Source organism: Nansenia antarctica (genome assembly GCF_963989245.1).
Source record: "Nansenia antarctica genome assembly, chromosome: 4".
Lineage (NCBI taxonomy): Eukaryota > Metazoa > Chordata > Actinopteri > Argentiniformes > Microstomatidae > Nansenia > Nansenia antarctica.
Genome location: NC_137689.1, coordinates 65,547,867 through 65,575,473, shown reverse-complemented (window position 1 = coordinate 65,575,473; position 27,607 = coordinate 65,547,867). Strand labels below are relative to the sequence as shown.

The following is a 27,607-nucleotide window of genomic DNA, read 5'->3' as shown; positions in this document are numbered from 1 at the left end:
CAAAGGCAATAATGTTTATTATTTAAAATCTTGTATTGTTTGATTTTATTTTTTATACTTTCTCTCAATTAAATATTGTAAAAGAAAGTTGAGACTGCAAGACAAACAAATATTTATTTGTGAGTGAAAATATGATTTTGTGCATTTGTGTTACAATTATGTTTTGTAAAGGCAGCTAAATGTTGCTATGAGTCTTCACTGTAAAATGATGCATCTAAGATGTATATTTTCTTGCTTGATATTGCTTGTTCACTAAAGCTACTGACATCTGCTCAACCTTTTATTTCCAGTCTGCTCAACCTTTTATTTCTATCTTGGTTTGTACTGCTACTGCTATGCATACGTAGTACGGTATAACCTCCACAGAGGGTAGTGACCCCCATCGGTTTCAAAGTTCAGCATTGGGGTCCATGTTAAGACAGTTTGTACACTGTCTAATTCAATGGCACTCAAACAAGAAGTGCCATTACCAGGAGGGTTAGTGAACAAGTTAGACTGGATAGTATCTCCCCTGAGAACTCCTCTTACATACAGCACATAGCCAGCTGTCTGTATGCCTCAGACAGAATGCGAGACATAGAATACATGTAGCCTATATGCTATGTGCTGTACATGCTACGGTATGTGTGAGTCAACATTTCCAAACTGCATTGAATCACTCAAATGAATGTGTGGCCTGAAATGAATCCAGATCACATGGTAGGCCTCTGCCTTATAAACCTGCTGGGCCAAGGTTAGGTCTGAGGGGGAGGGGGGTGTACCGGTACTAGCTTAAGCAACAGAGTGTAGTAAATACTTGCACACTGCACACACTCCTCAGTTCTTTTAAGCCAACGTGCTAAACCAATATGTTGTTTTTCCCGTTACAGTAAGAAAACCCATTTATTCATCACTTTATTGGAATCAAAACTGCCCAGGTGTATGTGATCTAGCGCAGTCATCAACTTTGAGATCAAAGCCAACACTGTTGTTTTCTTATGGTGAATTTATTGAATTGGTTTGAATAACTACAGTACAATACAACATGTAATAAAAATAATTATATGTGTACATATTATGTCCCTGGAATAATACACAAACAAATAGGCCATGTATTTTTGTATGAGCAGATGACAATGTTAGTGTGCATTACTGACACATTATCACCTCACATGCAGAGGTCACCATCTGAGGCCTGTGTTTTGACATTGTATCACTGTGATACAGAGGAGACTGGAGGAGGTGGAAATCGTCATTCCATTCCATGCATCACAATGAACTCATCCTCCGATTTCGGCCTCCACCAGCCTCCCCTGCTGTGGTTTCATCTCTCTATTTCCAGACTCTTTCTTCTAGTCTGTGCATTACCATCCATCTTAGGAGCCATACTAAAAATCATAGTTTACACTGTTAAACTTTACAGTTATAACATTGATTTGATTAAAGTCATTTCTTCACCCATAGTATGTATAGCATGTAGGCTTCAAGTTTTTTTCCACATGTAGGAAACATAGAACAGAAACAGCAACTTCAACCTTTTTTTCCATAGAACTCAACCTGGAGGACACGTGAGGAGAGATACCATTCAAGCCGAACTGCAGTCAGGTTCATGGCTTCAGTGACCTGTACTTCACCGTGTGACCTCAGGGCAGGAGGACGTTTGGCTTCTCACCGTAGCTATTTAGTGCGATAATGGCGTTTGATAGCAGTGGACACAAACACCATTGTCACACTCCACAGCTCCAGAGGACAAGACTGTCACAGGACAGGCCTGAAGCAGAGAGGCTAAAAGGAGGGAGCGAGGAAGGGAGGGAGAGATGGAGAAAGAGAAAGAGGGGGGGGGGGGAGGGGGGGTCATTGGAGAATGATTAGTCACCTGTTGGAGATTTGTTACTGGTTACTGTTTTTTCAGTGTTTTTTCTATTATTTTTTATGTTACATCACAGCCCTTCCAAGGATATTGTTTATAGATTCTCTGGTTACACACAAAATGTAGTATTTTCGCAGTGTTTCTTTAAAAAAAAAAATATATTAGATTTATGCATTTTATAATGGCCAATGTATAGTAGCACTTCATCAGAAGTACTATGGTGTCAGTATACGGCCTGTAGAAGGAACAGTACTGCTGACTGGAGGTTACTCCTGTAGCTGCGTATGCTGTATATACGTAGAACTCCACTAAGATCAGCTCTGAGTAAATAGTAAATGAGAAAGGACGTGGGTAAAAGTGCAGCTGTTGGTGTGTGTGTGTGTGTGTGTGTGTTTGTGTGTGTGTGTGTGTGTGCGTGTTTACATGTGTGTCTATGTGTATCCAGGGTAGAGTAGAACACGAGGCTCTAGTATTGATAACACAGATTAGCTATTCTTTACAGTTCCTTTGCCGTTTGTCTCTGAATGTCACAGGTTTTTGCTTCAACCCAGTACTAACACACCTTATTCAGCCAACCACTTAATCATCAAGAGCTTGATCAGTTCAATCTAGTGTCTAGTGCTGGGATGGAACCAAAGTGTGCCTACCCTGTAGCGGTCCAGGACCATGATAAATGAACTCACCTTGTGATTTGTCTGTGAAGCTCTGGTTCGCCTCTGCCCCCATTCCACTCCCTGTCCGCAGGCCCTGCCTATGAAAGGACTGGTCCCCTCTCTCACTCCCTTCTCTCTATCTCTCTTTCTCTCTCTCTCCCTCCACTCCCAGGGATTACCACCCCCTCTCGCTGCAGTGAAGAGCAGGTTACAAGTTCCAGTCCAGGGTCTGTGTCTGTGGTCTGTTCCCTCAGGTCTGTGGACAGACAGTCAGCGTTTTGGGCACAGCTCTCTCCACTCCCATCCCTTTATGTAGCCAGAGGGGGGTTTAGACAAACATCTAGTTTCCCCTCAGTGATAAGCTGCAAGGAAGTATCGATCGCCTGACCAGGAGGGAGGAGGGAAGAGGGGAGGAGGGGGAGGGCAGCCCCGATGCACTGGCCTGCTATGGCCAAAGGCCCATCTCCAAGCTCCGCACTACCCATTCAGACTACCTGATACCATACATACTCAATCTGGTTCCGTTATTTATGGTAGGCTGTATAGTTCATTCATAAAGACAGAAAGGCCCTGAAGAAGCTTCATTTTCAGTGCAGTTTATGCCAATCGCCTTTTAGTGTGCACAGCAAGAACAGTTTCTTCACTTGTTTTTTCACTTCTTCACTCCATTGTTTGGTTTATTTGACAGAGACAATGCAAAGGAATCAACATTTCTGTAAATGTGCAATTCAGGTGCGATGTTTATGCAAATTGTTACGTTTTGTTTCCTGTGTCTTTCATCGTGATAAACATACAATGTTGGGATACGTTGTTTTTTATTATAGAAATTATTATGGACTTAAAAATAAAATAAAGGCTTATTTTCAACTGTGGTGCTTGAAAAAGGTTAAAGGTGGTTGAAATGACATTCTCACTCACTGTGCTTTTCCACTCATACAGGTTTCCAATAACGACTGGGTCAAAAGAGCCAGGGTGATTCTCATGCCAGCTCACTGGGGACGACCATGACACGACAGATGACATGATAGATAGACACAGATAGATAAACCTACTCCACGTGCTCAGTCTGATAGGGTAGCCTACATGGGGAGGCTGGTAGAGGTGGAAATCAGAGGACAGGCTCATTGTAATACATGGGAAGGAATGAGGAATAGTGTTTGATACCATTCCCTATTCCATTCCATGCATTACAATGAGCCCATTCACTCAATTTTCTACCTCCACCAGCCCCCCCTGTAACCTATATATCACTGTCTCTGTATTCAGATGTCATTTGAAGTCACCGTGCCAAAAGTCATCATCGATATACATGTCTATTGACTTTGTCGTTGGACTGGGGGGTGAAGAATCCTATGATATATTGGACTCAAAAAGTATTGCAGCACTTGATTATGTGGACGGCGCTTTCATTACATTTTGTGATTATTGTTTCTGTGAGCATAGTCTTGACAAAGGTTTTCTCAGGTGAAGGTTGTTGAGTAAACCAGGAAATTCAAAGCACTGTGGGGCTGGAAATGACACACACAATGACTAGGCAGAATTTCAACCTTTACCAAAACGGCCTCCTCTTTCACAGAAATGTGCTGTAAATGCCTGCAGGTGACACGACTACAGTAGCAGGCCATTGCCAGGTGGGACTCCTCTCCTAGTTCAGATGTGCTTTTTAACATTTTACTTGACAGCCTGGGCAGGGGGGCAGGGAGCGGGAGAATTTGGCTCCTGGTTTGTTTGTGATCAGAGAGAGAGAGGGAGCTTGATCAAATGTACCCGGACAGGCAGAGTGCTTTTATTTGCTCGTCCTTGGAGCTGATATCTCTCAGATTGCCTGTGTGAATGAACTGGGTACCCTTCACCGCACACGCGCACGCACGTACACGCACGCACACACACACACACACAAAAAATCCGGCCGCCATATTTACAATCCGTGTGTAACGTCTGCCTATTCTCAATAGTTGTATAACAGCCCTACTACTCAATTAAATGCCACTGTAGCTAAACTTCTGAATGGAAAGATTCAGACCATTTTATACTGGTCAGTGATTGGAGTGCCTATACAGGGCACCCCCAGTACCAGTACCAGTACCCCCAGTACCATGTTTGAAAAACCTTATGATTGCATAATGATTGAATCAGAACAAAACAAATTACAGTTTTGTGTAAATTCACATATTAATCACTTTAAGGTTTAGGTTATGACTGTAAGTAGAGAGGGTATTTTAAAGTGATCATCTATTCAAAAACCCAATGCATTTCTGTAGTGGGCAGGGGAGGCTGGTGGAGGTCGATATCTGAGCATGGGCTTATTGTAATGCATGGAATGAAATGAGGAATGGTATCAAACACATGATTTCTACTTCCACCAGTCTCTCCTGGTGATAGGGTGAGGGTCACCAACAGTTGCGCAGCTGGGCATAGAGCTCTGAACCACATGTAGTCTGTTTCTACTCCCATCTAACTTCAAGGTTCAATTCACTATCTCAATAACCTTTCTGTGAACGTGGTTTCTACACTAGTAAATTACATCAGCAGAATATACAGCAATCTTAATTCCAACTACCGAGTGATTTTGGAATTGAGTTAATCTGTAACATTGGGTTTAATCAGTCATATAGGTCTAAAGGTCTGGTGGTTCTCAACATACCTGCCAGGAATCCTTTCATTCTAGTTATTAGTAGTTTGGTAGATTAATGATATTGGTGCCTTATATTTTTCCAGTTTAAAATGGCTTCTGAAATCTAAAACTGGCTCAAAGTAAATGCCTTATCCTGAGCCACTGTCGAACATACAGGTTGAAGGTTGTTATGTTTCACACAACGATGGACACAGGTCAAGGAGTTCCATGTTTCAGTTTTTTATTTGACCCAAGATATATGAACCTCGAGGGTTTGTGGAGTTTTGGAATTTAACAAAAGTGAACTTTCCCCCATTAATAAAAAAGAAAAGAAAAAAGAACACCCCCTAAAAAAGAAGTAAATAAGGAAAGACAAAATCTACAGAGCCACGGTCATTGTAGTGGGAAGAGAAGGGAAGAGGGAGTCTGGTAGAGGAGGAGAGTGAGGAGGACTAGTGTTGAAGGATCAGCTCCACCACTGTCACTTTATACATTAGCAGCAGCCAGATTTACAGACTATAGATATTGCACCAGGTAAACAAGTGCTCTCAATGAAAAATAAATCACATTCAAGTTAATGGTAAAAGACGAGATACAACAGGCGCCATGACCTTAGTGTGATCGATAAAGTGCCCGTTAGGTTCAGTGGTGTTAGAAAAGGAGAGGAAAAAAAAAAAACACAAACAAAAGGAGATTTGTAAGCTGCTATATTCAGTGGCAATCACAGCTTTCTCGCACAGCTTCATTTTGACAGGTTGTTCATTAATACTTCTATTATTAGATGTCATACATATATATATATGTATGTGTGTACATATACATATATACATACATACTCACTGAACACTTTATTAGGAACAATATACTAATACTGGGTAGGGCCTCCCTTTGCTCTCAGAACAGTCTCAATTCTTCATGGCATTGACTCCACAAGATGTTGGAAACATTCCTTTGAGATTCTGGTCCATGACGACATGATTGCATCACACAATTTTCAGTTGCACTTTCAAGCTGTGAATCTCGCGTTCTACCACATCCCAAATCAATTGGATTCAGATCCGGTGACTGGGAAGGCCACTGAAGAACACTGAACTCATTGTCATGTTCATGAAACCAGTTTGAGATGACTTTTGCTTTGTGACAAGGTGCATTATTATGCTGGAAGTAGCCATTGGGTGGGTATATTGTGGCCATGAAGGGATGCACATGGTCAGCAACAATACTCAAATAGGCTGTGGCATTCAAGCGATGATTGATTAGTATTAACAGGCCCAAAGTGTGCCAAGAAAACATTCTCCACACCGTTACATCACCTGAATGAATTAGAAGGTGTACAGGTGTTCCTAATAAAGTGCCCAGGAGTGTGTGTGATATATATATATATAATATATACATACACACACACACACAATATTGTAATATATTGTATATAAAATGAAAGAATTTCAAATTTTCCAAGAAATTAATTTACAGCATAATGAACAAGGATAAGCAACAGTATTGATATATTAATTGTGACGCACACCTCTCAGACAAACAAAATGTTCCTTTTCTTTTTCCCTCGGACCTTGAAACCAAGAAGGAGAATATCCTTTAAATTACTACGTAATTAAGTAATCAATGCAAACACTAGATACAGTTTTCATGCTGTTTCCAAAGCACAACAATAACCATGTTATTACGTCTGTCCATAATGATATGGATGATCTTTTTTTTCCCATGATTGGCCAGATTTCCACTTTTTTTTTGTCCATACATTGTCAAAATAGTAAACAACGTTTATCGGTAGAAATACGTCAAGAGTAATGCTCCGTAAGAATGATAATAACGATAAAAATCTAAGAATGATCCCGTTCCTTCTTGGCTTGCAAAAGAAGATAAAAAAAACAGTCCCCCCTCCCCCAGTGGACAGACCTTGTTCTAGTCAGGCATTAGGGCAGGCGGCCGGAGGACAGTCAAACAGTGAAGGGTGAGGAGGGGTGTGGCTTATCTCCTCATCAGTGCTCTGTTTAGCAGTCCTAAGGTTGTCTGGTGGTATTGTAAGGACCCGGAGTAGTGACTTTTATATTTCATGATCTGTCATTGTAGTTATCAAAAGAGAGAGAGAGAGAGAGAGAGAGAGAGAGAGAGAGAGAGAGAGAGAGAGAGAGAGAGAGAGAGAGAGAGCGCTTAAATACAGCAGCTATTGAAATGCATCAGAAGGTTTTTTTTCCAGCACTGTAGATTTCACACACAGAGGGGGCGTCACTGGCTGCAACTGCCCTGTTTCACCCCAGCACCTTAGTGACCCACACATAAGAGCAGAGGAGAAGAAGACACTTCCATCACTCGTTGGCTCAAGTCTCTGTACAGTCTCAAAGTGGCTCATGGGCATATACAACATGCTTGCACTATATACTGCCATGGCCACTGTGTCTGTCAAACTGTAGTTTGTTGACGTTGTTGTTGTGGTTGTTTTCGAGGTGGACCAGGCTGTTTAGTCAACACCTTCAAAGCCTTGGGCGTTCTCCACGGCCATTAGCAGTTTCTCCCGGAGGTCGTCGAACAACTCGTAGGTGGGCAGGTCTAGTCGATTGAAGCTGGGGACAAGAAAAAATAAATAGTTTCTCACTCAAAGGAGCATTGTCATTTTAGATCCCATATAAAATATACCACGATTTACATCTGTAGTAAGATATATTCATCAGTCAATATTGTCAATAGCAAACAATAATGGAAAACTCTTCCATGTATACTGTAGTATTTTTCTTTCGAGGCTTAAAACTAAAATAAACACCCTTAGTCTGACTCAATGTGCCGACGACAGCACTGAGCAGATGTGTCATGAAGAATGATGTCGCCACAAAGTTAATGTGCCTGTGGCGTTCGTCAAGGTTACATTTTGGGTCCTGTCCTAAATCAAGTTTGATTTATCCCAGTTCAACCCACGATGATACCATCAGAGATTTAAGACCTGCTTGTATCAGAGCGACACAATGTAACAATATAAGGACCATCTCAGCAAAACAACCTGTTGGATGATCTGGAGCTGAGCATGTGAATCTAGCACCTACCAGGTGTGAGCTCTGGGGAGCTTCTCTGGTGTTCCCCACTGCTCAATGGTGAATAGCTGAGGCCCATTGGAGCCTGAGAAGAAAGAAAAACAGTGGAAAATTTGAGTGGGAAAGAAAAATCATTGTGGAACACTGACCATACTGCTAACTGTATCCTGTCTTCTTCGTCACTTACAGTTGAGGCCAAAATTATTAGCCCCCCTTGTGAAATCAGACAAAACCCATGATTTCTCCATGGAAATGACCATTAACAACAAGTGTTTATAGTGTATTTGTTTCCAAAATAATAAAGACAAAATGTCCACTAAGTTTGATTAGGATATTTTATTGATGCACTGAGTTGAAACAAGAAACGGCAAAAATGACACGTCCAAAATTATTAGCCCCCTGGCCATTAATAGTCAATAGTGTACCCTTTCTGAGCCACAACTGACAAAAACCTTTTAGAGTAGTTCTTTACTAGGTTGGCACAGGTCTCTCGAGGGATTTTGGCCCATTCTTCCATTGCAAATGGTTCCAGCTGGTCCAAACTGCGTCGGTTTCCGAGCATGGACATTCGCTTTGAGCACCCGCCACAGATTCTCAATAGGATTGAGATCTGGGCTCTGTGCGGGCCACTCCAGGACCTTGGTTTTGGTGTCCTTTAGGAACTGTTGGACCAATGTATTGATGTATGCTTTGGGTCATTGTCTTGTTGAAAGACCCAGTGACGACCTAAGCCTAGACTAAGAGCAGATTTCTTCATATTATCCCTCAAAATGTCAACATAGTTTTCTTTTTTCATGATGCCATGCACCTGAACAAGGCTCCCTGTGCCTGAGGCTGCAAAACAGCCCCACAGCATGATGCTCCCACCACCATGTTTCACTGTGGGAGCTGTGTTCTTAGGGTTGAAGGCCTCTCCCTTTCTTCGCCAGACATAAGCAACATCCATGTGCCCAATCAGTTCCAGTTCAGTCTCATCAGACCAAAGCACAGATTTCCAAAACTCATCTTTACCTTTCAAATGTTCACGGGCAAACCTCAGTCTGGCTCTGATGTGCCGCTCTTTGAGTAAAGGGGTTCTTCTGGGACGATGGCCCTGAAGCTCACCACGATGAAGAGCCCTCACAACTGTGTTCCTTGAAACATCAACTCCAGAAGAGGCCAGGTCAGCAACAATCATCTTGGCAGATGTCCTTGGTGTCTTGCTGACATCTCTGACTATTTTCCTCTCCAGAGTTCTTGAAATCTTGAGCTTTCGACCACGCCCCAGGTTTGTTTCTTACAGAATGTGTCTCCTTGTACTTAGCAATGATGCAACGTACAGCGGTTCTAGACACTGAGACGCTTGGAAATGGCAGTGTAGCCTTCCGCCTTATCATGAGCCTCCACTATATTCTTTCTGAGCTCAAGACTGATTTCCTTTGTCTTTGGCATGGTGAGTAAGAGTAGTAGTATAGTCCCACTCAATAATGTGTTCAAGTGCCCTGTTTCTTGGAGTCCTTTTATGATAATTGAATGCTCAGGTGTTGTTAGGAAGCCAATTGACTGTACAGGTGTGGTTTGAAATCTGATTGGTTGCTTAGGTATGTTTTTAAAGCAAATATTCACATGGGGGCTAATATTTTTGACCACCCCATTTTTCACTATATTTGATATAAAGCAAGCCTAAAAACTTATTTTATATTCCAAAATGTACCAAAAGCTAATAAATAGCACTGGTGAATGTTTGATTATATAAAGTTTTATCAATAGCTGCAAACATTGGGAAGAATTTTAGGAAAATGTTCCATAATTCCTGGGGGGCTAATAATTTTGGCCTCAACTGTATGTCCTGTACTATTGTCTACTTTTTTTTTTTCAATCTTGAATTATGCCTATTGCCTTATTGTCTTGTGCAGCAATGTCAGGAACCAAAGCCTACGAATTTTGATCTCTTACACTTACGTAATAATAAACTTGAAACCGACAATAACACAGAGGGAAAAAAAAACGGGCAGTGCTAAATATCCTCATGTTGTTGTTTCTCACCATAGAGTTCAGCAAAGCCGTTCATGGGAACCCGAGAAGTTCCGGTAACGAACTGGAGTAGACGGATCCTCTTCTCAGCATCCATCAGCAGAACAGCCTGTAGTGAGACACCCCAGAACGCACACATCATCATACACTGTCGATATACATTTCACTGGATTGCCATTATGACACTGCAATGTTCATTATTTGGTTGAATATGCCATCTCTGATATCCACACATTGCTAGACTTATTCTGGATGTATGTACAGTAGCATCTGATATAGAAAGAGATAATGGAAGTCAAGACAGTAAGCAATTTGTCAACAGGCCAAAAGGACCAAGGGCCCATATGCCAACATAATCTCCAAACAGACAGAAGCTGTTTGAGCCAGTCCCCTCAATCAGCTCATCTGACCCCCAGTGTGTGTGTGTGTGTGTGTGTGTGTGTGTGTGTGTGTGTGTGTGTGTGTGTGTGTGTGTGTGTGTGTGTTGAAAGTTAGCATGGCTCCAGAGAACTGATAACCAGGCCCAGTGTTGCTCTGGTCCTTTCATCAGAGTAAACATTGCTGTTCCACCAAACAGACTTTGATCTTCAAACGGCTAAGCAGACTAACCTGTGTGCTTGATGCAGGGGGCATCATACTAAATGAAGGACCTAGATGCTGGAGTATTATCTTGCGTGTGCCAATCTCTCTCTCTCATACACACACACACACACACACACACACACACACACACACACACACACACACAGACACAGACACAGACACACACACACACACACACACACACACACACACACACACACACAGCAGTCTTACCTTCCAGAACCACTGAATGACCGGGTGATTTGGGCAGTAGCCGTTCTTGTAGACTGTATGCTGTCTCCAGTCATTCACATCCACGTCCCCCAGCCCACACATCAGCAGCTGGGAAACACACACACAAGACAGACACACAAGACAGACAGACAGAGAATAAAATACATTGAACTACCTGAAGAATAAATAATCTTCTTGTGCTCTTAGCCTTCAGAAACAGACACAGTGTGCTTTATCTGCCCCAGCTCCAGATTAGACCAGGAATGTGAAGGCTACGGTTGACCGCTAAGCTTTAGTCATTTATTACTTTGGGGTTTCTGCTGTGGGAAGTGAAACTACTGACAATATCTTCCTGGATATACGAAAGAAAAAAAAGAGTCCACCAAAACTACAAATGAACAGTTCGACAGAGCATTCGGCATACACAGTGTAAACACATTCAAATTATGTTCTGTAGAAGTATGAGTAGGAAAACAGGGTTAACAAGTATTGTGCATTGATTAAATGGACAGTACCTCAAGCTCGTTTTCATCAAATATCTTGATCAGGTCAATGATAATGAGTTCGGTGAAGCCCTGTGGACAAATGAGTGAAAAGGGAAACGTATTATCATTAGACGCATACTATTCAATGTAATCAGGGACAAAGTATACTAACTCTTCATTGCAACTACATGCCCATTGAAGATAAATAAAGCCCATCAATTCGAAAGAAAATGAAAGAGAGGAAGGTGTGGGGATATAAACCTAAATCCCCCTCACATTTCTTTCTTTTTTTCTTTATTTCTAAAGAGATTAGACTCTTTGGCTTGTAGCTCAGGGTTAGGGGCTAAAGCCTGGTGCCATTCTGCCACCTAGTGTCAGTAAGTGTAACTGCATGATTACCTCTAAAAAGGCGTTCATCTGCTTCTGGACCCTGTTCACGAACCTCCACTGGATCACAAGGCTGCGAAAGTATAAATAGAGAATTAGGTAATGGCATATCAGACCATGGCAATGGCCATGGGCAGCACACAAGCCCCCCCCCCCCCCCCCCCCCGCACACACAAAGACACACACACACACAATACATTTGCTTACTCAATGTATTCCTTTTTGTTGTCGTTGGTGACCACCATATCTGAGCCACTGGGTTTCAAATCCACCTGGTAAGTCTAGGGAGAGACGCATTTACATTAACATTTTTGGCATTTAGCAGACACCTTTATCCAAAGCGACTTACAACAAATACTTTTGTCTAAAAATGTGTGGCAGTCGGCCAGCAGAGGTGGAAGAGCGGAGTGAACGGGCAGGTGTTTGGGGGGGCTGACCATTGCTTGCATGTAGGAGCATAAACATTACATTTATGCATTTGTAAACATTACAATGCAGCAGACCGGTAACTACAGTGCCCGGGGGCAGTGGGCACCCTTACGAATATGGAACGCAGCCTCAGACCTACAGACGAGCTATGTAGCTTTACTATTCCACCAGTCACATTAGAGACCTTGATTGGATACTTCCATGCTTGTCTTGTCCTATATGAAAGGGGGGGAGTGGGGTGGGGTCACTCCTGTACCTGTCCAAAGTTGTCCTCATCGATGCAGAACCTCAGGTCCAGCTCAGTGGGGTCATTCTCCAGAATCCACTTCAGAGAGTTGTAGTACTCACTGTCCTGCAGGGTCACAACATTGGGACAGTATCATTTTATACAAGTCCAACTCATCAGAAGCTCTCCATACTCCTGAAACTGTCCTGTTGGACCAGCCAACTGTTCTCACATCTCAGGTGAGAGGGATATGGAGTTAAATGCATAAATAATGGGACAGTAAAGCATTTTTTTAAACCTAAATTAGGGGGATTATGCCAAAAAGTGTTGCAATTTCTGAATGGTGAAACCAATATGTACACAAATACCTGACCATCATAAAAAAGCTGACCATCTCTACTTTCAACTCATAGTAAATGCTTGAACTTCTGCCGTGTAGAGCGAAAAGAAGAACAAATGCTTCGCTGTCCCATTACTTACGCAGGTAGAAGATGTGATGATTCTAAGAACTCACCACTGACTCCATGTCCTTCAGTGTGATCTGCTTTCCTAGCATCATCTTGTAGAAGGGCCTAATGAAGAAGCCTGCCAAGAGAAGACCAGGTTCAACCAAACAGAAACATCAGAGGTTTCAAGATCTGAGGCTCACAAAAGGGCTCAAAGTAAACATGTCTCAATGTTGTCAGTCAGTGTGACTAACAACATGTCTCAATGTTGTTAGTCAATGTGACCCCTACGGACTTAGTTAGTCAGCTTACCGTCCAATAGCTTCCCATGGAACACGGCCATCCCTGCCACGCGGCCAATGAACTTGAAGTAGGAGAGGTGGTCTTCATTGCATAGGCCAGAGTTGGGGTTGATCTGTAGTGTGTAGTTATCTCTGAATACAGTAGACAGGACAGAGGGGTCAGATACACACAACCCTAGAACCACTTCCTAGGTCACAGTTGTTGGGAGTCCCAGTGTTTTTACTTAGCAGGAGAATGCCTGACAATTACACAGAAGTCTGCCCTGTCCTTCCTGTCTAATCTAATTTCCTACTGTCTCAATGAGTGTCAGAAATCTGAGATTCAACTCAAAACAGTTGTTGGAGTCATAGAGCTTGGGGGTTGCTTCATTGGGCCAGGATCTAGACTTGATTGACAAAGTGAGATAACACTGATCCCAAGGCTTCCATAGGCCTAATGCAAGTTTGTGCAAGTCTAACACTGTGCAGTGGACCACTATGAGACCAGTATTTACTAGGTAGAGAACACTATGACATAACAGTATAGGAAATATTACCAACAACACCCACATGTCCTTTATTGTGAGGGTGGAAATGGTCCACATTCTTTTGAAAACCATTGGTATTCAGGAAGCTAGAATGAATGAGAGGAAGAGCTGGCCTATAAAAGTGAGAGGAAGCCGACTGCAGGTCTTTGAACGGCTGTTCCAATCGTTCCACTGCGCTTTGCAGAGAAGAGGAAACTAATGGTGCCCTTATCGTGCTTCGGATGCATGTCTGCATGCATGTCTTCATAATACCTACATGGTCTAACACTAGAACAGCCGTGCCTTTTTTACCTACTATAAGAGCCGCCTCGGGGGCCAAATGAACATAGTCTTTACAATGGTAAGCTGCTATTTACACACAACGACCACTAGTTTGCCGGCTTGTAAAGAGCGAGAGAGAGAGAGAGAGAAAGCCTAGCTCTGGGTCACTCACGTGGCAGAGTACTCGAAGAGTCCGTAGTAAGGGTTGAACATCTCCTTGGACAGCAGGAAGAACCACTCGCGGGCCACGCCCCCGTAGTCCAGGCCCTTCTCTGACTCAAACTCGATCCACAGGCGGGACTTGAGGTTGTCGGGTCTCTTCAGAGACATGATGCGCCTGTACGACTCCTCAAAGATGTTGTTCCTGTGCAGCTTCATCTCAAACCTGTTGGGGATGTCCGCCTGGACAGGGAAACACACATGGTGTGTCACATTAGACACTGCTTAAATTGGACAGAAATGCTACGCAATGCGCTTCACATAAAGGTCCTCTCTGATAGGTTGTTCAGGGTTTGGGAACATAGAAATTAAAAGCAGCCTTCTAGTTAGTTTTGGTCCTTAGTTTTTGGGCCAACTAAAACACCAGAGTACCAGAGGATCTAAGGGTTTGAGAAAGCAAGATGAAACCCTGAAAAAGGCAGCTAAGTTGGACCAATACATCATTAACATCAGAAAACAAGAATTTGTAGCCCTCTTTCTTTCCTTCTAGCAAGATGCCACCGTTTATTTTTCAGAATGTGGTGGAATGTTTTTACACTGTTTTTCTACACTGAATATAAAACCATGCTCCATTTGACACTTCATTAACAGTGCATACACATACACAGTACCTGAGATTCAATTATCAGTTAACCTGGAGCAAAGCAGAGCTATGTTATATCATAATATCTCATTATAATCTTACCGGTTTCTTCAACTTCTTTCTGAAGTAGTCATATTTCTGTTTGAATTCTCTTGAGTATGGCACAGCCTGCAATGAGACACAGACAGACACACACAGACACACACACAGACACACACACACACACACACAGACAGACACACACACACACACACACACACACAGACACACACACACACACACACACACACACACACACACACACACACCAAGTCAAGGACTGTCTAATCTAGAGAGTAGGAGGGACTTAGTGTATCTAGGCCATGTACAGTACAGAACATGGAGGTGTTGGTGACAACAGTAACAGACCGCTGTGTGCGTACGCGTGATGACATCATGAACGTCAACATGAATGACCGCTCTCTATCTCTGTTATCGCACAAGTGTATAACACCTTGGTTGTAAACATGAGGACGACAACATCCCTGATGGGTGTACCCCCAGAATGACATCTTTGTTGAGCGTGCCGTGTGTGTGTGTTTATTAGTGTCATGTCAATAAGAGGTGTGTAAGAGGTCTGTCATGTGTGTATCAGGGTAACAGTGTCCTAGCTTAGCCTAGATGGCCACCAGGGACACACAGCTACTCACAGGTCCTGTGATGGCCGGGCTCTGAAGGCGAGGGTCCTCCCACTGGGTGTTTTTGGTGTCTGAAGGTGACAAGATAATAACACAGAGTTAATAGAGTTCGATAAGATACAATTATATTGTCCAAGCATAAATGAACAAACAAAGGCATGTGTACGTACCACAAACACACACACACACACACACACACACACACACACACACACACACACACACACAGCTTGTTAAGTTGAACACGCGTTGACACATCCCTAATATGTGTCAGGTGTTTGAATAATGAATAGGCAGTAACACAATACACAGGGTCAGGCTACTGATTGATCGATCTGTGCAGTGAAGCATTCAGTCCGACAGACACAGGCAGACTCACTCCACCGTACCCTGATAGTGTTGTAGCTGAGGTAAGGTACACTCTCTCCTAATCTAGGTCTGAACTACAACTAACAGTGTGGGTTTGAGAGACGTCGAGAAGGAGAAAGAATTCATTAGTCTGAGAGAGGAGATGAGACAAAGATGGGGGGAGACAGGGGGGGTGGGTGTTGAGGAACGGGTAGAAGAGACAGAGAAAACTTAATTAAAGTGTCAGACAGTAAGAAGTGAAAGACAGAGAGATAGAGAGTGAAATAAGTGTCTGTATGTGTGTGTGTCTGAGAGCGGGGAGAGAGAGAGAGACAGGAAGAGGGGAGAGAGGAAAAAGAGAGAAAGAAGAAAGGGCGAGCCCCTGGCCTTACTGTGGTCGATGTAGAAGGTTCTGCCGTCTGCGTGAATCCTCTCCTCCCAGCCCGGCTACAGAGGAGAAGAGTGAAGAGCAGAGTCAGGGACTCGCACACAGTCATGGGGGGGGGAGACCATAGAAATACAACTAACAGCACGGGCATCCCATTCATTCAATTATTCTATTTCTAGAAGTGACACGTGGGAGTGACAAGGCAGGGACACCAGTACAGTACACCCATAAGGACCAGTACACCACTGACACCTGACACACAGTGACGTGGAGCCACAGACAGACTGCAGTTGGCCGGAAGGACGGACGGACGGTCGGGACAGAGAGCAGAGAGAGGAGGGGGGGAGGGTAGCTTGGCTCAAGTCTCAGATGGACCCATAGAGATGGAACTGTTCTCTATGGGGTAAGACTGCCGTGACTGTGGACCGGGATCATAAGCCAATCGCCATTTGATACGGTGGAGACTAGGGGAGACTAGGGGGAGACGTGGGAGACTAGGGGGAGACGTGGGAGAACAGGGGGGGGACAGTCCACTCACATGCAGCAGACAGCAAGCTGCTTCTGATAACTACTATAGAGCCACCTCCCTCTGTCCCTCTGTCCCTCTCCTCCCTCCCTCCCTCCCCTTCCATCCTGCCTATAGTAGTACATAGAAGTAGAGTGTCCTGTCTGGTCTCCCAACGCCCTGAGCTGCGCTCTCAGAGGCTCTTTCAGACCCAGACACAGGACACTGCAGATTTGGGGGGTCTCGAGGCGCAGGTGGGGGTCGGGGGGCTCTGATGAAGAATGAGAGGATGGGGTGTTGGGGATGGTGGGGGGGGGGGGGGGGCGAGCACAGAGAGAGGAGGCGATGGGAGCGGCGAGATGGCAGACGAGGAGGAGAGAGACACAGTTATCATCAGGTCCATGCCAGAGTGCAGTTCTGCAGGGCGGGGCGGGGCGGGGCAGGGCAGGCAGTCAGACAGACAGTCAGACAGGGCAGGCAGAGGGAGGCTGCGCCTGGAGCCTAGGCATTCAGCACCAACCTCCTCTGGTAGGTTCTGCCAGTTTAAAGATGTCCCCCGGCCCCAACGCCACGGACAGAACAGAGCAGAGAGAAAAACAAACACACCGCTGGCCTGTGAGTGAGTGTGAGACCAGACTGGAGTACCTAGTGAGTGAGCCTTTAGTCACCCCCGCCCCTTCCCCAACTCCCAATCATTTTAAGGTTAGCTAAAGAACTGTGATTGCATGGGGAGCACCATGTAGTCAGCTTTCTTCATTCTCTTGTGTTTCGAGCGGGCATAAATCCAATGTCGGTGATTCACTGCCATCTGCTGTGCCGGAGTGTTCGTCGGCGCAGTTTCAACACAGCTCCCAGAATCCAGGGTTCTGCCCAGGACTTTTGAACAGCATGGTGCTGGATTGCAATATTTTTAGTTTATTCATGTCAAAATGTGCAAAGAAATACAGCTAAAACACTGAACTGACTGTGGAACGTTTTTGCTTTCACTTTCGTTTTTTTAACAATTATGTTGTTGTATAATTACTCTATCTTTAATAAATATATAGTTTAATTTGCCTTGTAATGTTTACATGATGGTGCCGAAAAGTTCCCAGCATGGCACAGCTCCTCTACATTCGTTGGGGAGAACCCTGGATTGGCACCAGTAGATGGCATCACACACCTGAAGGCCATTAACAATCTATTGACCTACTGAAGAAGACCATGCAATGGTCATTCAATTGGCTGATGCCTTCCCAGCTCATACAAATTGCAACCCTAGTTAACAACATGGCGCCCCTTGTGCTGTCACTAACGCAATGGATGGGAACCCATGGCAAGTGCCTTCTCTCGAGATTCTAACTCTATGGTATCCACTCAGAGGTGGAAGTCTCATTGAAGTCCTACTGAATTACCTGATAGCACTTTTCCAATTTGTGTGGAGGCAGGATAATCTGCATTATTTTGTTTCAATAACCATAAAACCTCATCGGCATCGCCGCATGAGCAGGCAGAGGCGTACAAGAGAGCTTTTTCCTGTGGCGCAGCACATAAACGTGCAAATGAAAAGCACCTCAAAACCACAACGTGACATAATTTCCAAACGAAGTGGAAACAAAAGATAAACGAGGACCACTAATCAGGGCCCCTGGCCTCAGGCGCTAAGTGCTAATTAGGGATTTAGCCAAAGTTAAAGGAACTCCCCAGACATCCTCTGCTTCTCGCTCCCTCTTACACCCTCTTACACACACACTCTCTCCCTCTCCCTCTCCCTCTCCCTCTCCCTCTCCCTCTCTCTCTCTCTCTCTCTCTCTCTCTCTCTCTCTCTCTCTCTCTCTCTCTCTCTCTCTCTCTCTCTCTCTCTCTCTCTCTCTCTCTCTCTCTCTCTCTCTCTCTCTCTCCCTCCCTCTCTCCCTCCCTCTCTCTCTCTCTCTCCCTCTCTCTCTCCCTCTCTCTCTCTCCCTCTCTCCCTCTCCCTCCCTCCCTCTCTCCCTCTCTCCATCTCTTACCCTCTCACTCTCCTTATCCCACAAAGCTCCATGGAAACCTAATTAGGAAAGGCAATGAAAGGTTGGTTGATTGAGTCTGACCACTCTCAGCAGACTCACACAGCAGGCACCGGTGTTGTTTCATTCCCAAGTCAAACGGAACCAGGTTTTTTTTTCACTCGAATAAAGGTTGACGGGCTGTGTATCCGTCATCAGGCAGTTCTACTGTGACAACCTCGTAAAGGACCGGGCAACACACCAGTGTGCAGTTGTCTTAGTAAGACACACAGACACTGCCTAACGAGCTGTGCTATTATAAGTGTATAAGTGGCCTTTATATGTGCTTTTGTTCCACATTCCTCCTGATTGCGTAGTGGCGGATATGTGACAGATTAGCCGTACGCAAACTGTTGAATATTAACATTGAGATGTTCCAGTGGTTAGAGCTGGAGAGTGCTTGGTCCTTTAGGAGGGGGGGGGGGGGGGGGGGTGCGGGTTAAAGGGTGATGTGTGCTCAACAACAGGTTGTTGCTGTGGTGTATAGGCTGACTTACAGGTAAAGGGCCCAGGTCACCAGGGTCCAGAGAAGCCTTCGTCCTCATGTGGACTGGGTACTTCAACCTTGGGTCCTCCTGAGAAAGAGAGAGAGAGAGAGAGAGAGAGAGAGAGAGGGATGGGGGGGGTTAAAAAGAGAGAGGGATGGGGAGAGACAGAGAAAGAGAGATCGACTTATATAACCATCAGAACATCCAGTTTAATCAAATCAAATATGCTCCCTGAAATTGACAGAGGCTACATATTACGCTTGAATGCCTATATGAATCAATATCTCCCACTTGGTTTTAAAGAAGCCACATTCAATACCATTTCCCCATTACACTTGAATTGATTGATCTTCTCCAGTGGTCTTGCTCAAATTAGATTAGAGTCAATTCTAACGGTACATCTTTTGACCACCAGGTGTCTCTACCAGGCCCCATAACATATCTCCTCGACTCTTCTAGACCAGAGCAGTTTGCTTATTCCTAGGCAAGGTTTGAGGAGAGGAGATGCAGCACAGCTCAATTATAGCTCAGTTACAATGATGTAATCATTGAATGCAACTCTAATTAATTAGCAGAGTGCTTGTGTTGTCAGGAAGAAGTTCATTAGTTAATAAGGCCAACTTCTATTGTACATTTGGCAAACCAACAGATGATTGCAGATAGCCAACTTGGCATAAAACCATGAGCAGAGCTAATTTCTTTTCAATACTTTCCTGGCCCCGAGTCCCTATATGTGATTTGGCCCACTTCTATGGTTACTGTATGGTTGTCATGCCAAACATGTTAGCTAAAGCACATAATAGATATCGGACAGGCTAGATCAACGCAGACGCAAGTACTCAAGTACGACGAAGTGTGACAATGTTCTTCTTCTATTTGTTCTGTGTTCCTAAATGTCTGGGGTCTTTGGTCAGTGGTCAGCTGACTAGTACTCACCCAGGTGGTGACCCTGCTGTTGTGGTCAATGAAGAAGGGTCGCCCGTTGGGTGCTATCCTCATCTCCCACCCTGGGGGCAAGAAGCTCTGCTGGGGCTTGTGCCCAGACTTGGGGGAGCTGTATGGTGAGGGTTGAGGCGATTGGGGGTTGGATGAAGTGTCCTTCACTGCCCTCCGCGCCTGGATGTTATTAGCCCCCTGAGCCAAGATGGACGCCCATGGAGGAAAAGAGAGGTCAGAAAAGTCTGGAGCCATTATCTACAGCGCATCATCTCTGCTTAATAACTTCTTAATCACTTTTAAATACTAAATTAAGCCTGACTTATAAGTTCCTAAATTGTTCTTGAAAAAACTAATTATCTCCCTCTTCCATCAGTAATGTCAACTTTTTTAACATGAGAGGCACCTTCCTAATTGCTCTCTTAATCCCCCCCATCCCGAATTTTAATTACCACGTTCACAAGTGAGAATTTCACCTCAATTTACTGTCCCTCAGTCTTGAGAAAAACACAACCTGTTCCTCTGTCCTCTTTAATTAAACTTCCTCTCAGGCTGCCTCTCTTGGCATAGGCCGTGTGCACCACTCTGAGGCATTAAAAAAATAAAAAAATATTTAACTACGTATTCTCCTAATAATCTCCACGTTTCCTCACAGGTTCACATTGCATAATTACATTTCCCTGTCTCACTCCCTACATTATGTTAGGGACATAGCACAGTAGCTTTAAAGGTTCCATATTACAAAAAACTAACTTTTGCAGTGCTTGTGGGTCTCTGACCCCCAAAAAAAAAAAAGCCATTCAGATTTGCCTCTCGGCCTTACATCATACTGGAGTGGAACTGGCGCGTATTGACATCCATCGTATTAAATCAGGCGCTATGTTAAACATTTCCCCCACAGCTTTCATCCGTCCGCTACCTTCAAAGGGAAACTCTGATCGTTTCCATTTAAATAGTTTTGGATTCCTTGTTTTGTGGGGAACATGGGGATATTGGGGTGTTTTGTGAGGAACACGGGGTTTTTAAACTGTATTCCCCAGGAACTGTGTGTGTGTGTGTGTGTGTGTTCTTTCGCCACGCTGCCACACAGCGAATCCACAGAACACTGCTGATGATTTCCCAACCCGTGAAACAGCCCGTTGAGAAGGACTGAAACAGAGGTATTTAGAAGCATGCTAGAACACCTTTAGATTAAAATCTGAGTGGTATTGGATTATGGAAAAAGAGGATAATAGGTCTCCTTTACGTTTTTTGTACCCTATTGATTAAAATGTATTATTCACCACACTACTACACAAGTGCTTGCAAGAGAGCCAGAGTGAATGTACCGTACTGTTCACTGGTCTGGTGGACTGTCACTATACATGGATTTGTACGCAACACTAGAGAAGGACTATGGGGATTTCCCTCAGTGAGCTTTAATGAATGCTTTCACATGGACAGTGTCATAATCTGTCACACTGCATTGTGCTGTCAGTGTGGCATTCTGAGTGCTGTCTTGTGATGTGGCCACTGTGGTTGGGCTAATTGAGCTAACAGCGGTGGGTCAGCATGGCCTTGCTTACATGGTTTCTGAGCTCAGGCAGCAGAGCATCACTGCACGATGTCACACGAGGCTCAGCCTGGTTAGCGTTAGCATACCGTAGTCATTATCTGAAATGGCTGAGATGCTAAATGCTGAGCTCAAACACGAGTCGAGCAGAGGCTAAGAACTTCATCCCCACTCATTACTCCTTGCTGTGTTCCAATGCTATCAAAAGAAAAGCTTTTTACTTGACAATTCGAAACCCATATATCTTTATATATATATTACACTATATACAGTGTACAGTGTAGTTATTTCTAACAAAAACCATGTATGGCAAAATTATTGGCATCCCTAAAAATGTGTATGAACAAAATGTAACTGAAGCATTTTTTCTATTTCTATTTTCCATTTATTTATATTTTTATTTTACTTTTTTAAAGTTGATTGAGTGTTTAGGAACTTTCAAGCAGTAATCCATCACTGGGGTATAAATATGAGGTGACAGAGAGGCCATATTCCCTTATTCATACATCAACATGGGAAAGATAAGAGAACACACAAACCGGAAAAGTGTGTTGAGCTTCATAAGTTAGGGAATGGCTATAAAAAAATAGCTACTCACCTGAAAGTGCCCATATCTAGGCTAATACTTAAAAAGTTCAAAGCAACTGGAACTGTTACAAACTTGCCTGGAAGAGGACCCAAGTTTATTTTGCCCCCACACATAGTGAGGAGGATGGTAAGATGGTAAAAAAAAATCCCCAAGGATCACCACTGGAGAATTACAGAGGAGAGCAGCATCTTGGGGTCTCCAAGAATAACTTTAGACGCCACCTCCATGCCAACAAAGGATTTGGAAGGCATGCCAGAAAAAAGTCTTTCCTGTCATTTCACCACAAACGTAAGCACCTGGAGTATGCTAAACGCTACTGGAACTTTGGCTGGACCCGTGTTCTATGGTCAGATTAAACTAAAATGTCGCTTTTTGGCAACAAATACTCAAGGAGGGTGTTAAGTATGGTGGAGATTCCATAATGTTGTGAGGCTGTTTTTCCTCCAAAGGCCCTGGGAACCTTGTTAGGTACATGGCATCATGAACTCCATGAAATACCAGGAAATTTAAAATGTGAATCTGGCTGCCTCTGCCAGGAAACTAAAACTGGGTCGTCATTGGATCTTCCAGCAAGACAATGATCCAAAATATCCAAAACGTCCAAATCAACACAAAAATGGTTCACTGAACACAAAATCAAGCTTCTGCCATGGCCTTCTCAGTCTCCTGACCTTAAACCCATTGAAAACCTGTGGGCTTAGCTGAAGAGGAGAGTGCACAAGAGAGGACATAGGACCCTGGATGATCTGGAGAGATTCTATAAAGAGGAATAGTCTCAGATTCCTTGCTCTGTATTTTCCGACCTCATTAGACGTGACAGGAGAGGACTCAGTGCTGTTTTATTGGCAACGGGAGATTGTGCCACACATGGTTTTGATTCTTTTATTTTTTTCCAATTAAAAGGTTGGATGTTTCTCTTTTTTTCTGTGTAACATTAAGCTAATTCACCAAAAGGTTAATCTTTTATAACCCTTTTTACTCATCTGTAACAGGGGTGCCAATAATTGTGGAGGTATGTCCACTGAACAAAAATATAAATGCAACACTTTGCTCATGACAAATTGGAGCAAAAACAAAAGTGTTGTGTTTATATTTTTGTTCAGTGTATATATATATATATATATATATATATATATATATACACTGCTCAAAGAAATTAAGGGAACACTTCAAGGATATGCCTCCCCAGACCATCAATGACACACCAAACCGTTCATGCTGGATGATGTTGCAGGCAGCATAACGTTCGCCACGGTGTCTCCAGACTCTTTCACGTCTGTCACATGTGCTCAGTGTGAACCTGCTCTCATCTGTGAAGAGAACGGGTCACCAATGGCAAACCTGCCAATTCTGGTGTTCTCTGGCAAATGTCAATCGAGCTGCACAGTGCTGGGCTGTGAGCACAAGTCTCACTAGAGGACTTCGGACCCTCATGCCACCCTCATGGAGTCTGCTTCTGACAGTTTGGTCAGAAACATGCACACGAGTAGCCCGCTGGAGGTCATTTTTTAGGGTCCTGTCCAGCTCCCCTCGTGTAAAAGCCTGTCTCCCAGTATCTCCTCTATGCTCTTGAGACTGTGCTGGGAAATACAGCAAACCTTCTTGCGACGGCACGTATGGATGTGCCATCCTGGAGGAGCTGGGCTACCTGTGCAACCTAAATGGGCTGCAGGTACCGCCTCATGCTACCAGAAGTGACAGGGGCACTAGTGAAATGCAAAACTAGAGAATAAAGAATAAAGATTTCATGCAATAAAATGTAAATTAATTACTTTAAAATCATACAATTTGATTTTCTGGATTTTTTTTTTAGATTCTGTCTCTCACAGTTGAAGTGTACCTATGATAAAAATTACAGACCTCTACATTCTTTCTAAGTGGGAAAACGTGCAAAATCAGCAGTGTATCAAATACTTGTTCTCCCCACTGTATATACACACACACACACACACACACACACACACACACATTTATATAGTATTATATTGTACAGATAATTGTACAGTATTTGCAGAGAAAGAATAAAACATATGCATAGAACATCTAAACAGTTACATGACCGTAACATGACATCAGAGGTGGGAAGAGGAGGAAGTAAGCTAATTCATAGGTGAAAGAAAGCCTTCCAAGATCACTGAGGCAAATCCTGTTTAAAGGATTAGTAAATCAAGGGAGTGGCGTATCTCTAGTGCAGTGCCTTCAGTAAGTACCCAGCCCCCTCTGGACTTTTTCCACATTTGTTTGTGTTACAACCTGACTTTAAAAATAGATTTAATTTATTTTGTCACTGATATACACAACATATCCTATAATGTCAGTGGAGTCCATCTGAGTGCAAATTAGACACCCTATAAAAACATATTAATTCCAAAATCACATGAACTATTATCTTCCCATTAAGATGGCCTCAATTCAACTTATTGAGTGACTTGTTGATGACATTTTTGCATTTGAGCAAGTGTTAAGAGTGTCATAGCAAAGGGTGAATAGTTTAATGTATTTGTAAACATTTGTAAAACATAATTTCACTTCGATATTATATGGTACTTTGTGTAGATCAGTAACAAAAAGATATATTCAATATTATTTTAATGTGAGGTTGGAACACAACAAAAAGTGGAAAAAGCCCATGGGGTGAATACTAACTGAACGCACTGTATATACAATCTCTGACTGAGGTAACAAACTCTTGTAAGACTTGCTTCAAGTTCTCAGAGCTGTCAGCTGATCCAGATAGCATCCAACACAAACACACAGTGATGAGTGTAGCTAACCAGATACGTGTGACAGCTGCTAAAGTCACTTCATCACCATGACGCAAGATTTCAACATCCCCCCCAGGTCAGGCCTCCTGAATGACCCAAATAAGCACCTCTCTCCCTCATCAGTTAACACCCACCACATCGCCTTCAAGACGTGACTCATCCACCATTCTCTATTCAACAGTGGGAGAGTATCAAAAGAACACACTAAGCCCTTAGTCATCAAGTTCTAACAAAGCTCGTCGTCACATTGAGCTGAGAACGAGAGGGCATTATCATTAGTCACATCAGTACAGTAGCAATGTGATTCTAGATTCACACAAGTGGTTCTAGAAGATTCTATAGCCCTTGTGCCAAATGACGCAATAACACCTCTAGACTTAACCGTACAGGGTACGACTGCTGTATGACAAACATACAAAACAAAGTAAACAACAAAGGGAGCATCCTGAATTTCAGGTTCTTGACCAATAGGATAGGGTGTAGCAGTAACTGTGTGGCTGATCCAATCACACGTCAGAGAGCAGTCAACCATGTTTTAGTTCTGTATGATACACTCTGACCCAGTTTCATCATGTGACCACTAATGACTAATGTTCTCAGGTGGGTTGTAACCACTGGCAGAGATTATCCCATTGGAGACAAACAATAATAATTACATCTGGAAGTAGATGACTAATCAGGTGTTTGAAGCTGGAAGTTGACCCAATTCCAGCACAGATTATTGTATTTATCAGATTATAGTATTTAGTCGTGACAACACTCCATGTGATGACTCCAGAGATGAGAACAACCTAAAACATGAGCTGTACCCCCTCACACCGCAAGAATGAGTCAGTCAGCGGTCAAACCAGAAGCTTCCTGAATAGAATGAAAGTGCTGAGTAACAGCTTGAAATTGCTTCCAAATTCTCTTGACGATGATGATGCTGATAGTCATTATGTTCGTAGTGAAATGACTGACGAACAAGGTCAGAATAAAACAAGCCATTCCATCTGGCTAATAGTTTTCATGACACAGTGCATCCATTGCCAACTCATTCACACTCTGTACCATAAGATGAGACCAAAAGCTGTGGAGTTACTCATGAAGGAGGGAAAGAAGGAAGATGAGAGAGCGAGGGGGAAAAAAAGGTGAGATGAATAAATGATGAGGTTAACATCGTCACAATGGTTAGAGGATAAGAAGAGTGGCAGCAGGGCAGCGGAGAAGCTGAGCCTGAAAGAGAGAAGGGAGGGATCATGGGAAGGATACGAGACTGTTAGAGTTAGAAGGAGATGGGGGGGATGAAGAAAGGAGGGAGGGAAGGAAGGAGAGCGGGAAGGAGAGGATAGATGGAGGGGTAGGGCGGGACGGTCTCACCTCTAGGGGTGTGGACAGGGTGACTGTGGGGGAGCTGAGGCTTCGGGGGCGGCGGATTTGGGGCTCGATGGCCGAGGCTGTGGAGGAGGTGGAGGGGGAGGCAGCTAAGGACGAGTGGGAGGCCGAGGCTGAGGCCGAGGCCCCGCCTGCAGCCGCAGCGCCCGAGGTGCTGGGGCCATCTTCAGTGTCCTGCTAGGGGAAAGAGACGGGTTGGTTTACCAAGCAGGAGGAGGAACGAGGCTTGGAGTGATTGGGCTGTTCAATGCATCAATGTGTCAGTTTCTGCACGTTGTTAAAGGGAAGGTCAACAACATGTAATCTACTGCTTTACAGCACACTGACTAGGATTAGTCATTTATAACATTAAAGGGTGCTTCTGCTTTTATATCCAATTATCTTTAACTCAAAGAGCAACTAGTGCCATTTTGGATTTGAATTGATCATACACACACACACTTATGTGTGTGAATTAGGCTTCCTGACACAGAGTTTACAGTTGTCTTTGACCTTGTCTTTGTCTGAATGGCAGGGTTCTCCACAAAGGATGTAAGAGTGGCGCTGCGCCACACTGTGACCTTTGCGTCACCACTATGTAAACATTTCAAGGCAAATTAAACTAGATATTTAGATAGAGTAACTATCTTTGATCGCCAACAACATTGTTAAAAACACAAGCATTTTGACATGAATAAACAAGTCAGGTTTTAATAATGCAATCCAGCACCACGTTCAAAAATCCTGGGGAGAACTCTGAATGGGAATATTCATGGATAACCCAGATACAGGGACAAAAGGGAATGTTGGATGGTGCAGTCCAATGGTCAGGGACCAATGATGAAGCAGGCATTTCTGTGGAGGGGAAACATTTCGGGAAGGAAACAAGACAAAAGTATATGGGGAGAGTCACACAGAGGGAGAGATCAGATAGATAGAAGAGGAGGAGAGAGAGAGAGAGGGAGATGGAGATGGACATGGAAGAGAGAGAGGGGGAGAAAGATATCAGAGAGAAAAAGGTATGAGACCATGAGCAGTGTTGGGCAATATTACTTAGTAGAGTAATATATTAGTTATTACATATTACTCCTTAGGAAAGTAATATCCTTATATTACTTATTACTTGGAATC

At 43.6% G+C, this 27,607-nt stretch overlaps 1 protein-coding gene and 1 long non-coding RNA gene across 2 annotated transcripts in view; both read right to left on the bottom strand.

The window, feature by feature from the left end:
* Positions 1-967: 967 nt before the first annotated feature.
* On the bottom strand, positions 968-2,797 carry LOC308156431. Its single transcript, XR_013937412.1, has 2 exons — positions 2,533-2,797; positions 968-1,764 (listed from the first exon to the last, which is right to left on the bottom strand). It is a non-coding gene; the product is annotated as an uncharacterized lncRNA (long non-coding RNA).
* A 3,018-nt stretch (positions 2,798-5,815) lies between these two features.
* The window catches only part of LOC308154723 (E3 ubiquitin-protein ligase NEDD4-like), a gene marked incomplete at its 5' end in the record, with an annotated part of 59,204 nt that continues 37,412 nt past the window's right edge, over positions 5,816-27,607 (bottom strand). The window contains 17 exons of the mRNA XM_080527911.1: positions 5,816-7,695; positions 8,170-8,242; positions 10,183-10,279; positions 10,987-11,094; positions 11,502-11,561; positions 11,871-11,931; positions 12,066-12,139; positions 12,544-12,639; positions 13,028-13,098; positions 13,272-13,393; positions 14,222-14,451; positions 14,954-15,019; positions 15,541-15,599; positions 16,269-16,323; positions 19,291-19,368; positions 20,218-20,415; positions 26,483-26,671. Coding sequence (XP_080384037.1) covers positions 7,593-7,695; positions 8,170-8,242; positions 10,183-10,279; positions 10,987-11,094; positions 11,502-11,561; positions 11,871-11,931; positions 12,066-12,139; positions 12,544-12,639; positions 13,028-13,098; positions 13,272-13,393; positions 14,222-14,451; positions 14,954-15,019; positions 15,541-15,599; positions 16,269-16,323; positions 19,291-19,368; positions 20,218-20,415; positions 26,483-26,671 — 1,740 coding nt within the window. The 3' untranslated portion in view covers positions 5,816-7,592. The remainder of the gene's footprint in view (positions 7,696-8,169; positions 8,243-10,182; positions 10,280-10,986; positions 11,095-11,501; positions 11,562-11,870; positions 11,932-12,065; positions 12,140-12,543; positions 12,640-13,027; positions 13,099-13,271; positions 13,394-14,221; positions 14,452-14,953; positions 15,020-15,540; positions 15,600-16,268; positions 16,324-19,290; positions 19,369-20,217; positions 20,416-26,482; positions 26,672-27,607) is intronic.